The 13,740-nt window shown below is 42.4% G+C and overlaps 1 protein-coding gene across 3 annotated transcripts in view; it reads right to left on the bottom strand.

The window, feature by feature from the left end:
- LOC117056422 (chromodomain-helicase-DNA-binding protein 2-like) overlaps positions 1–13,306 on the bottom strand; it is a 65,327-nt gene extending 52,021 nt beyond the window's left edge. For 2 of the 3 annotated variants that reach the window (XM_033166744.1, XM_033166742.1), the window contains exons 1-2: positions 12,068–13,305; positions 11,586–11,724 (exon numbers count right to left, since the gene is read on the bottom strand). In XM_033166744.1, the coding sequence (XP_033022635.1) occupies positions 11,586–11,647 (62 nt within the window). In that variant the 5' untranslated portion in view covers positions 11,648–11,724; positions 12,068–13,305. Of the gene's footprint in view, positions 1–11,585; positions 11,725–12,067 lie in introns of all 3 variants that reach the window. The other variant, XM_033166743.1, reaches the window with a different exon arrangement.
- Positions 13,307–13,740: the final 434 nt, after the last annotated feature.

Genomic DNA, 13,740 nt, shown 5'->3' on the forward strand with positions numbered 1-13,740 from the left:
TCATCCACAATAAAGTTGCTCTGTTTATGTATACTCATCTGCAAAGGTAGTACAGTACTAAACTCAAATATTGGTTGGTAGGGGTAGTAGCCAAAGGGGTGCACTCCAGATTTTGTTTGACTCCAACACTCATCGGCCTCAGCCCGCTTGAAAGATGTGGATTATTAATTATTATTATTACTACTACTACTACTACTGTAAAGGAAACAAGGAACGAGGGTGGCGCTGTGGTCTAAACCACAGAAAGTCGGCGGTTCGAATCCCCGCGACGGGGTGAGCTCCCGTTGTTCGGTCCCAGTTCCTGCCCATCTAGCAGTTCGAAAGCACATCATAGTGCAAGTAAGTAGATAAATAGGTACCGCTCCGGCGGGAAGCTAAACAGCGTTTCTGTGTGCTGCTCTGGTTCGCCAGAAGTGGCTTAGTCATGCTGACAACATGACCCGGAAGCTGTCTGTGGACAAACACCTGCTCCCTTGGCCTATAGAGCGAGATGAGCGCTGCAACCCCAGAGTCGTCCACAACTGGACCTAATGGTCAGGGGGTACCTTTACCTTTACTATAAAGGAGACCAGGGCTGCAGATCCACAACTGACGAAACAAAAACATAAAATGTACTGTATATTCTGGCGTATAAGACTACTTTTTAATCCAGGAAAATCTTCTCAAAAGTCGGGGGTCGTCTTATACGCCGGGTGGTGAATCTGCGGTCGAGTGTATCTCAAACTCTATATTTTAACTGGGAAAGTTGGGGGTCGTCTTATACGCCCAGTTGTCTTATACGCTGGAAAATACGGTACTAATGACCATTCCAAAGCAGATGTAGACTGGGATAAACATCTCTGCTTAAAAGGTTTGTCTTCAGAAGGTGCAGAAAAGATAACAGGTACAACTTCTGTCTGATAATTAACCTGAGGGAATTTCCAAAGGTCAGGTGCCACAAAGCTCAAGGCCTGGTTCCTATATTGTGTGAACCGACCTCCTGCTAAGCTGATATCTGCAGAGGACAGTGATGATGGCCCTTCTCTCCTCCGAGGACACCTGAAGGCTCTCTCAAAATGGCCATCTTATTCCACAGATTATTTCTTCAAAAGACCCTTCCTTTGTCATATTGCCCCCATCTAGTCCAGTCCTACCGGCAGAGCAAGGGCACATTCACTCCCATACATTTAAAGCACCATGACGTGATTTTAAAAAGCCATGGGTTCTGCAAAGAATTCTGGGAACTGTATGTCACGAAGGGTGTAGATCAGAGAGCTATGATTCCCAGAGTACCCCAGGAAAAGCAACTGGCTGCTCAAAGCGGTATCACGGTGCTTTAAATGTATGGATGCGGCCTTAGCATCATGCAGCAAAAACCAAGAGGTTTCTTGCAGAACCTTGAAGACTAAAAAACTTAAATATGGCATAACCTTTCAGGAAGTTCCTTTTCTCCCCCATGCAACACACTGTCACAGCACTCTTTTTCTCATTGTTTGCACTGCTTTTAGGAAACTTTCTCCTAACTGTTTTCCTCTTCGGGCCCGCCCGCCCCACCCCATCCCAAAAAACCCCTCTAGGATCCTCATATTCCCCCTATTTTTCAGTTTCCTAATACATCACACAGGCCCGTTCCCAGACAGCCACTGAATGCAAACTGGAGGGGCCTGACTCCCAATCATACGCCCCCACAGGCTTGCTTTCGCTGCAAGGCCACAAGATTTCCGTTGTTCTGTGACATCTGGAGTTTCAACATCCAGAGGGGGAGTTGCTTGGATTTAACCCTGTGAATGTGGCCTCCATCAGGGAATAATAGGTTGCCAGGGATACGGATGTTTTACTGAGTGAACAAAAAGTGCAGCAAAGAAAGAGATCAAGCATAATGCCCCATCCACACCACCTATGATTAAAGAGCATCTCTGACAAACTCAATAGGAAGCCTCTTCCCAGTTCACACTCTCAAAAGAGAGAGGAAAAAACCAAAGGCTACTTTAGACTCAAAAGATAAAGTAATTCTCCCAGAAATGTGATGGGGGGTGGGATGGGGGGAGCATCCCAACATATGAGAGCTTACTTTCAAGTTACACAATACTTTTTTCAGGCGTAAGCATGGGGAGGGGGAGATACGGGGTTGCATCCAATTGAAATTAACCAACATTATTAACTTAGGCCCATTAATTTCAGTGGGCCTACTTTTGAGTATAACATAACTGAATACAACCAATTTCTGGGTGTGACATAAACTGGGTACACACTACACTTTTAAAACACACTCTTTTCCTCAAAGAATTATGGGCACCGTGGTTTGTTTTAGGGCTGCTAGGAGTCGTAACTCTGTGAGGGGTAAACTACAGTGCCCAGAATTCTTTGAGGGTGAATATTTGCTTTGAATGCACGTTGAAGGTATAGCGTGAACACAGCCTTAGCCAGATAAAACCCAGGCTCAAAGTTACACACAAATTAATGGAAAATGTTAACTTGGTAGAACTTTGTGTTCCTCGAACTCAAACCAAGGAAATTCTGCTTTTAAAAAAATAATAGGCCTAATAATCTTGCTTTCAATGACTGCAGAGTAAGATTTAGTGCTGTAGCATGGGTTTTTCAAAAACTCACTGCCAGAATCTTGAGCAACTATAATCCTAATTAAAGACGTCATATCACTTCTTCATGTTTTTGGTCTGTGGTATCACAGGCCCTGTTAACTTGACCCGGCCGCAAACCACAACCCTTCACAAGAATCTTGCAAACTCTTGTCTTCTTGAACAGCAAGGGAAACCGAATTGAGTAGGGTTAAGCATAATCTTTGAAATGTGAGCCATCTCAACACATAAGCACACACAAACACACCTCTCACACCCTTTAGGAAGCAACACTGGTGTGGGTCACAACCTACAATCAAGCACTTCTACTGAAAGCAGAGTCAGATAGTGTGGAAGGGGGGGGAATCATTTCACTAGTTAATTAGTGACAAAAAAGGCAATCCAATCTTAAAGAAGCTGAAGATTAACACTTTTTATTAATGTCCGCTAATAAAAAGCATTGCTATTCAGCATCCTTGAGACAGATCTGCCTTTTTTGGCATTTCCATTGGATGTTTCTGTTTTCATGCATGTGGTGCAAATATTTGTTTTAGGCACAATAAATGCACAGTGATTGCAAATACAATACTGAGCAAACTTGGAAGTTTTGCCAAACACAAATAAACCTGCTAAACTGGATCACTTTGTGAAGCATCAAAAATGTTTCCAATATAAACTGAAAAATCCCCGACGCAACATAGCCTAATCAAATTAGACTAATCTGAATAGGACAATTTTCCAATTCACAATTTCCCATTAAACCCACATCACCAGGTTCACTGTAGAATTAAGCCTAACCCTAAACCACTGCCCATAAACCTGGGAAAGGGTTGTAGCTCAGCGGTAGAATATCTGCTCTGAACACAGAAGGTCCCTGGTTCAATTCCCAGCATCGCCAGAAAGGGCTGGGGGAGACCGCAGCCTGGAATACCAGAGAGCTGCTACCAATCATTCTATGCCCTATGATCAGAGTGAACAATACTAAACTAGACGAACTAAAGTCAGCATAGAGCAGCTCCCAGGATACCCGCTTTGCAGATGCTACAAGGGTCTCCCTGAAGTGAAAACAGGTGAAAACAAGCTAGCTCGGTACCCATACCCAATGTATTGTTGCATGCCACCCCAATCTCTGAGTAGTGGGTGATTTCAGGTGCCTACCCAGGGCTGAGTTTCCTCAGAATGAGGAACAGAGGAGACTGTGGTGTAGGCTATTTAGTACAGGCATAGGCAAACTTTGCCCTCCAGATGTTTTGAGACTACAATTCCAATTATCCCTGACCACTGGTCCTGTTAGCTAGGGATGATGGGAGTTGTAGTCCCAAAACATCTGGAGGGCCAAGTTTGCCTATGCCTGATTTAGGATACAGTGGTACCTCTGGTTACGTACTTAATTTGTTCCGGAGGTCAGTTCTTAAACTGAAACTGTTCTTAACCTGAAGCACCACTTTAGCTAATGGGACCTCCCGCTGCTGCTGCGCCGCCAGAGCACGATTTCTGTTCTTATCCTGAAGCCAATTTCTTAACCTGAAGCGTTAATACTGGGTTAGCAGAGTATATAACCTGGGTTATATACTGTATATATACTGGTATATATATACTGGGTTAGCAGAGTATATAACCTGAAGCATATGTAACCCGAGGTACCACAGTATATGGTTTATTTACACACATATACAACCTAAGCCTATGCTAGAGGTGCTCACAGCATTAACACCCCAAGGTGGTCTTTCTTCTCCCATAGCCACAGAGTTGGATTCAAGCAGAAATCAAGCATGTCTCTCAGGCTTCAGCCTGCCTCCTGCTTCTAGCTTCTACTCTGGCCTTTGTATTTCTAACTACCAGCCAGTTGAGGGGGGGGCACCCATTTTGCCTCTGGTACAGAGCCACTTTCTTTGTTACCCTAATGACCCATACTTAGGGAGTCAATACAAAGAAGCTGGCCTGGCTATTACAACAAATTAATCCTTGCTTAGATTTTAACCCTTACTGGATCCACTAGCCCAGGGGTCCCAAGACTAAGGCCCACAGGCCGGATGTGGCCCGAGGGGCTCATTTATCCGGCCCCGGGCACCACCCATTGCCCGCTGGCGCTGCCCGCTCTTACCGGCGCGGCTGCCCACTTTCGGGTCAGTGGAGCGACGGAAATAACGCAAGCATCATTTCCGGAGCACTTCCGGGTCTGTTGAGGCCCATGCGCATGTGCACCAGCTATTTCCGGCGTTGCACCAACCCGAAAGTGCGCTGGAAATAGCGTGGGTCCGCGCTCCCCCACCCTCCGCGCAATTGGCGCTGGAGGAAGCGGCCTGAGGTCGGTTAAGTCTGGGGACACCTGCACTAGCCTATCTTCTCTCCAAATTGACAATATCTTACCTGCATTCAGACTGAACTCTTCTGTGCTCCCCTGGAGTTCAGCAAGACCAGCACTGGAATAGGGAGTTTGGTTAGCTAGTCTTTTTGTTTTCACTGCTGTTTTTGATCTTGCTTTTGCACTTCATTAAAACCTAAAAGTGGCATCTTAAAGGCTTAATATATTTATTGTAGCACAAGCTTTCACGGACTAGAGTCCATCAGATGCAAATTCCCTTTGAAATTTGCATTTTCTCTCTATTCACTGTAGTGTTGAACCTGACTTTTTGACTCTGTCCTATTCGAAACTGTCAGCATGCCTGGTGATTAATTGTTGATTCTTAAAAAAATATTTATTGTGAGCTGCTGTGGGCATGGTCTGCTAAAGATAATTAAACCACAAAAAGATGGAAACTACCCAGGTGCCTAGGCAAATGTGCCTGGAAAACAATGAATCATTTATAGATGAGCAGCCTACCGGATTTAAGGTGCACATGTACCAACAAAATAGTCCTGATAAGAGTAGACAAACCTACTGAGTATCACCCACTGGCTTTTACCATTTCATGTGTGAAGTGCCCACAAGACGGATGAAAATTCACAGAGCAATTAAAAACTCGGATCCATATTTTGCCATTTTGGGGTGGGGACAGTTTTGATGACCGAACAATTACAAATTGAGGCAGGGTTACAGGGCACACAAGTTGAAAATCTGCCAACCTGCAACCAGGTTATTTGTGTACACAGAGCAAGGTTTTTTGTTTTTGTTTTCCTGTACTTTTATTTGTTGGCATAAGAAACAATGACACTTTAAAGTTAAGTAGAATGAGGGCATTCCTCTTCTCTTCATTAAACCAGATCCAGTTACTTGGGCTGCTTCTACATTAATTAGCAGCAATTGCTAGCTTGCAAACAGCAAGAAGGAGGCCATCTGTGACTCACATCTCAAACAATGTGGAAGTCAGAGGAAGGCGGAAGACAAACACTAGTCTTGTGACATTCCAGATCTCTTACATCTTTAACTGCATTAAATATGTTCTTTACAGGCACTCTTCTGACCTACACTCTTCACAAGTTAAATGTCTGGTGTAGATGAGAGATCAGGGTCAGTTTTGCAATGATTCAGAATGTTCAATGGAGCACCAGACAAGATCCAAAACAAAAGAGTTTGGGATTAAGTAGCAGGAGTTCACAGTACAGGAAACACAAACTTTTCAGTTCAAAGGTTGCCAAAGCACTACCAGCTGGCTTGAATTGTTAAGGGAAGTACCTAAAAACCAGAGCTAGGTTTCAGCCCCATCGCCTATTTTGAGGAAATCTGTGTAAAATATTTAGAGTGCATTTCCCTTTACACCTGAGGGAACAACATCTCCAAAGCTATGAGCTTTCCAGGATAGGCAATGTGGCTTTTCAGCAGCTGTGAATGCAGACACCCATGTCATTATTAAATCTCAATGTGAAACATTTCAGTAAATGTTTGTAAAAGTGCTTCATCTGAATTATTGCACAACTGGCCAGGTGCCGGGAATTCATAACCTTCCTGCTGTGAAATCCCAGTTTAAATTTGATCTAATGTGTGAGGCTGCCCCAAATAGCAATCTTCTCCAGTATAAAGGAGTGTTCTCCTTTGTTAAATCGCAGCCCGATTAGACAGTTAAACACACACACACGTTCTGTACCCATTAAAGCAAAATAGCTTAGGGAGAAATGGTTGGGTTCTCCCCAATATCTGATGAGACTGCAAAAAAGCTCGTTCCTTAAAAAATATGTTGCCTGAAAAGCCGTTCTCTTTCTTCCAAAAATGGTTTGAGCATAAGGAGAAGTCGATTACTCAAGGGAAAACCCAGCATTTTTTAGCGGAATAATCTGACTTGAGGGTTTATTGGTCATGTTGCCACTGACTATGAAGACACACATCCTTTTTTTTATTTTGCCATCAGTTTTTGTTTCGTTTTTTTAAAAAAGCTTCATGCTTTTTAAGCGCTGCATTGCTCTCAGCCTCTTGCTTTCCAGCACCACGGAAGAAGTGAGCACGCTGCATGCAAAAAGGCCTTTCTAATCCGCCCTGGTTGGCTGGAGCAGGCAGAAAGCTGTCTGGCTGTGAGAAATGAGAGTACTCAGTGATGTCACCAGGAAGGCAGGGCTCCCGGCTGACACAGAGCTCTGCAGTTGTTGACCCTCCTGTTTCCAAGTGAGACGGCAGCCAACCAGAGCTCTGGTCCAGCCCAAGATGGCCTTTGAACTATCCACCAGCAACTTCCTGCTGTGCTTTAAAAAAAAAAAAAAAGAGTACACAGTGCAATGCAGTATGTCTGTCAGCTATGCGGCACAAAGGAACAGCCATTTTGTGACAAAGCAGACCTGCAAGCAAAATGCTTAGCATTTTATTTTGCTCCGACCCACCTAGCCCATTTATTTCCCCTCAAAATAAATGCTTCGTGCCTCACACCGCAAGAGATATTAAGGCCTCCCCTCCCCCACCAGTAATTCTCTCCCTCTTTCCCCTCCACCCTCATTGCTCATTGTCCCCCGTTAAAAATCCTCATTTTAAATATGAGTGGTGCTTCATAAAATGGCCGCCACTAGCTGAATGTGCTTGTTAACAAGAATCTGCATGATGCAGCTTAACAGTTACTGCTTACAGCTTTAATGAGAAATTGCTCTGGAAATAAAGCCCCCAGCTTGCAGGGAGAGCGTCAGCGGGCATAACAAAAATGCTATATTAACTCTGTGTAGTCTAACTAGTTTATAGATTGTGGTGCATGGAGGCAAATATAAATGTTGCCATACCGAAGCATTTGTGATGTGAGCATGCATTTCGAACAGCACAAAAGACAAGTCTCGAACAGCTATTTGTTAGAAATCGTATCGTTATGCAGACTCCTCTCATGTGTTATTGAATACCCCAATCCTGTGTACTGTTTACCAGGACTCCATTGGTTACAGCGGAGCTTACTTCCAAGTAACAGCCCAATCCCAACTATGCTTACTTGGAAGCAAGTCTTGTTTAACTTATTGCTTAGGGTCAGGTTGTGCAGCCTCATGGAACTTCTTATGTACATAGGGGGTTCCCAAATATATGTAGGATTTGTTGCAGGTGCTCCCATCTTAAATATGGTGTAGCTAAGGATCTTACAGGAGGTGCAACTAACCTGTGACCATCCAGAAACTGTTGGGACTCCCAACTCCCAGCAGCCCCAGCAGCATGACCAAGTATCAAAGATGATGGAAAAACAGCAACAGCTGGAGAGGCACTGGTGGCGCTTCCCAATCAACAGCCTACTTGGTGGTGGCACCCCCGTTAGCAAATTCCCTTGCCAGGAAGATTAACCTAATATCTTCCTTCCCTAGCTTTCAGGCAGCAACAGGAAACATTTTCATCGCTGAAAAGTGCTTTTTATTAACACAAGACACCCAACTGTGTTCAACAGGACTTAGTTCCGCGTAACATGCATCAAACTGTGACTTAAGCCAGGTTTTAAGAGGGAGTGTGTTTCTGTATTCTTTTTAAAATATTGCATTGTGTTTTGATTTTCTGTTTTTATTGTAAGCATTAGAGAACGTTTTTGACATGAAGTGGCATTGGAATTTAAAATTAATGGTTCATGAGCATATTGGGAATAATATGGTTCCATGACAAACCTTGTGCAAAGTTCTTAATAGTTTGGGCTTTGAATGAAATCTTTTTCCAAATGACTGGACGTGTTCCAAGCTGTTTATAACCTAAACCAAAGGTGGGCAACCTGTGGTCCTCCAGATGTTGGGATTAAAAAATCCCTTTGGCCCAGTCAGTGTGGCCCATTGTCAGGGATGATGGCAATTGTAGGCCAGCAGCATGTGGAAAGCCACAGGTTCTCCACCAACTTAAACCGTAACAGGTTTTGTTGCGTAATAAGCCACCACAGCATTTTCATTCAACATACTTGCCCATAACCACGAGAATATTCATTGTTCACTCGCAGCATCCACTTGTTAGGTTAAGAAGTGTGAAACATTATAATTATGAATACAGTGGGGTACCTCAGGTTACATACGCCACTAACCCAGAAATAACGCTTCAGGTTAAGAAATTTGCTTCAGGATGAGAACGGAAATTGTGCTCTGGCGGCGCAGCGGCAGCGGGAGGTCCCATTAGCTAAAGTGGTGCTTCAGGTTAAGAACAGTTTCAGGTTAGGAACGGACCTCCAGAACGAATTAAGTTCTTAACCGAGGTACCACTGTAGGATTAAAGGTTATAGAACTAGAGAAACTATAGTAGGCAACCATTGTGCAATGACAAGCTGCATCAGAACATGGACTTGAAGCACACTTTAGTTGTATATTATTTAGGAGTTTTATCCCATCCAATATAACGGCATATTGAAGAAGAGAACAACAAGTGACCCTAAAGATCATGAGCCACATAGAATCCCTATTCCAAAACTATGAAGCAAGTATTAAAAAGCAAAACTTCCTGCAAGAAAATGTGTTCTCAAAATATTTCCCAGTAGGAATTGTGTTCTCTGCACAATGTATTCTTGTAGACCAAAGCATAGGAAACACTTAGGGAAAAGAAATCTTGAGCCAATTTTTGCAGGGTGGGGGAAGCAAAGGAAGGTAAGTTACTTATTTCTCCTAAAAATCATATAAGGAGCATGGGACTAGTCCCACCTCTCTGCCTCATATACACATTTACCCACCCTTCAACCAACACCCCAATTTTATCACTTATCTCCCAATCAAGAGAGGCCTTGATGTAAACCTTCTATGACACGTTCCTCCACCCCAATCAGATACAGAAAGAAAGTTGCAAGTAGGATGTGTTTGTACAATTTTGAGGTGGCCTCCCTAGAAGTACTTTCCCCACAGATACACCTTCTAAATCCAGGCAATAAAAGTACTTTTCACAACATTGAGACAACCAGCAGCTCAGAAAATGAACTCCGAGGAGGAATTGTTTACAGTAAATAGTGTTTTTCCATTGGTCCCTGTGAGAAAGTATTGCTAGTAGTAAATATCTTCCTTTGAAGAACTGCAAGGGGAGGGGGAAGAATGGGGATCTTTATTTCAATACAAAAGGTGTTAACATAATGCTTACCAGGAAAGCAAAAGTTCATGTGTGGAGGTTATGCAAATAATATACCCATGGGGAAGAAAAAGGGGGAAAAATGTCAAAGGGGTGGTTAATCTAATTTTCTAATTCAATTCACATTTCACAGCTTTTTAAAGGTTTAGTTTGCTGCCCCTCACGATACTAAACCCCTTTGTTCAGTTTATCACATTTATTTATTACTAAAATGTAGTGGGTTTCTATCAACGTGGATTAACCGATTAACCAGCTAATTTCAAAAACTATGTCGATACCAAATCAGCAATTTTGACTTTCACAACTGCATGTCTGAATTGTGAGTTTCATAGAGTTGGAAATTATGCATTCCTAAAAGGAGATCTATGCTTTCTTGTACCTTGTTGTGGGAATCAAATGGCTTTTTCACCCCCATCAAAAATTGCAGCTTTAATCAGTTTTAATCTTCAATTAAATATATCCACACCCACTGCAATATTTGACATTGCTTAAACTTTGAATCTCTTAGTGCATAACATACTGTAGGAAAACACCCACAACCCCAAAGGTTCTTCTACCACATGGTATTAATTCGAATTCTAATAATCTATTGGATTAAAATCTAAACATCACAATATATCATTCATACACTTACAACAAGGCACAGGTTGGTACACAAATTATTTTCAAGATTATTAACACTCAAAAGCAGAAATGGCATTTTAAGTAACAAAACAAGCTAGGGTCAGTAAATATGTTGCATAAAATTATTATTAGAATTATCAGGGACACAAAGATAGAATTCCCTTGCTATAATGTTAAACAAAAAAGTGACAGATTCAAATTAAAAATATTTTTATTAGACTTGCCACCCCAACACCTGCAAAAATAAATACACAAAAAATCCCAAACATTAAAATTTACTCCAAGTTAAAAAGAAAACAAACAAGATTCCAAGGCGTGCCACTTAGTAGATTCTTCCATTTAAAAGAGAAATGAACTATCAATGGGGAAATCTGGTTAAAGTGTATCAAAATATATTAAAATACCTAAAACAGTATCAAAGTTCTGTAAAGCATAATTGAATATGAAGCAAAGGGTGTCAGCCACACACACGCATTCTGGTTTTTATTATAAAATGATTTTTTTTTCATTCATATAACTTTGTGTAGTTTCTTATTTACAACACTATCAGGCTTCTGTCTGGCCTTCAACTAAAGTTTAGACTTCACAAATTCTTCAAAGGAAAAAAAATCCCTTATATGTAAAATGGTGCAATGCAGCAGTGGCTATACAGGCAAGGTCATTTTTCACAGCACAAAACCCCTCAAAAACTCAAAATTCAGAAGCTAAAACTTGCATAATGTACAGGAAAAGGTTCCATCTGTAGAAAGGTGCTTTACCTTTTAACTATGGCATGGGGCCTTTCAATCACACCACAACTTCCAGAAATTGCAACCAAAAAAAAAAAAGAAAATCAGGGTGTGGCATATTAGCAAGCTCAAGGTCACTCCTTAAGAAAAAAAATCAAAAGCATTGAAATATATATTTTGTTTCTCTCCTGGTGGTAACCCAAGGGTGTCAAAAGGTAAACAATGAAATCAGGTTAATAAAAAAATAATAAAGTTGAGAGATCATACCTCGAAGCATTGCTGTGGACTGAACCCTCCTCTCCTTGGCTTTTATCCGTATCTCTCATCATCTTTTTATTCTTAAATATTTAAGGGAAAGGTAGAGAGGTGGCTGTGTTTGCTTTGAAGTCCTGTGCCCAGGTATTTACTGTCAAAAGTTGAAAGAAAGGTAAGGTCCCAGTTTGTGCCCATAGCTTTCAATACCAAGAACAAAGTCCTGACGCTGCAATGGTATTTGTTACAATAATGCAGAACGCTGATCAACACGGGAAAAACGGAGAATATTACACATTTTTTAAAAAAATACCACGAGGGTACACAGCCCTGGGGAGCATCCTACAAACTTTCCTAAAGTAACCCTGGAAGCAAGTATTCTCGGTATTTTATTGCGTCATTCCAGGGTCGTTCAAACCGGTCGAGGGGGGAAAAATCAAAAGTATTCAAAAAGGACAAAAAACCTTCAAAATGGTAATTAATAATCGCCCACCTACCTGATCCAGGCACCGGCGCAAGGTCCAACCCGATATTAGTTTCGGGTCGTGGGAAAACATTAGCTCCAAAATATTTCAACGGCAACACGGAGAACGAGAGAAAAAAGCCGGATTTCTTTTGAAAAACAATAAAAAAGGCTTTTAATCCCAAACGATCTGCATTCGTTCAATCGCCAGAGGCGATAATTAGAGCCAAAAGATGGGGTAAAAAAGATCCGGAGAAAAAGCTCATTAAGAGAGCGCACAAAAATGGAGGTACGCCATGGCTTCCAAGCTAGGAAAAACAACGACCTGGGCTGCCTCCACGGCTGCTTCTTTCCAACAAGGCGAAGGGAGAGAGCCCCCAAAAGCTGCTTTTCTGCCCGAAAAACGCTCGATGCCCCCTACGACAGTCCCCGCGAGAGGCTAGGAGCCGCAGGAGCCCCCTGAGGTAGCCAAAAAGTTGGGCAAAGTTGCGCAAAAGTGGCGGAGGAGGGGGAAAAAAGCAGGGAGGCTCAATGCGCTCTCCAAGGCACAGCCGCCATCTAGAGCTTTCTTCCCAGCTCTGAGCTCTGCCTTTGATTGACACTCTCTACATTTACCCCACAACTCAGGTGATGTACCATAGACCCACCCCTTCATTTCCACCCAAAAAGAGAGGGGGAGACTCTACCTCAAGGGTGCATACCCCCCATCACTGGCATCTTCATACCCAACTCCAATCTGTGGAGGAGGCAACTTAACCCCATCTGGTTCAGACACCCTTTCCAAGCCAAAAGAGATATTATTGGTTGCTTTTGTTGGAGAGGATTGCCTTAGATCACTGTCCTTGGGCTAAAATTACTTCCTCTTTGGACAGGAAGTTGTGGTGTAGCAAGCCATTTTGAAGGAATGGAAGCAAGACTGGTATCCAGTGGGTTGCCACCAGTGGTTCACATGGGAAGACTAATACCCCCAAAGGGTAATTTTTAAAGCAATTCTTCAAGTAGCTAATTTCTGATAGGCACTGAGACACAAATAGCCCAAAGCCATTAATTGTATAAAAGTAATTCCAATGGGCACAAAAAGAGTTATCTATTAGCCCTTTTGACTCAATAGCGCCACCCTAGTGGTTCTATTTGGAAAGGACAAAATTGTTGTGTTGGAATTCCAATTTGCTGGTTACCAAGACAGTGTAAAATAATTGTAACGTAGTCATGGTTTTATGACCCATTTCCTGAGCTCTTCATTTCAGCCACACTCCAAAGACAAAAGCTTATGTCTCAATCATCAACAATTAACAAAACTATTTGAAACTCCTATGGAAAAGAGTTGCTTGTCCAGTGACCATTCCCTTCCTGATTGGGATATTGGGTATTTCTCATAACCCCAAACATTTGGAAAGCATGTTATACCACTGAAAAGTACCATGGGTGGACAAATGTCTATCTTCCAATGACAGAGCAGAAGGTCCAAGCAAATGACAAGTTCCATCACTAGAACCAGTCTCTTGCCACTTCCCCACATTATTTCAGCCCAACAAAGCTAGTACACAATACACAATTTCAAGTGAACAATTTGAAGAATTTAGTTGAGAATTCTCTATAATGGAAGAAGGCTATTCTTGAAGGTAGGTTCCAAGTCTTCAAATTGATGAACACCTTTGGGTCAAAGTTAGTGGCCACCTGAGATTCTGACTAGTACCTCAGGCAGAA

Source organism: Lacerta agilis, chromosome 13 (assembly GCF_009819535.1).
Source record: "Lacerta agilis isolate rLacAgi1 chromosome 13, rLacAgi1.pri, whole genome shotgun sequence".
Lineage (NCBI taxonomy): Eukaryota > Metazoa > Chordata > Lepidosauria > Squamata > Lacertidae > Lacerta > Lacerta agilis.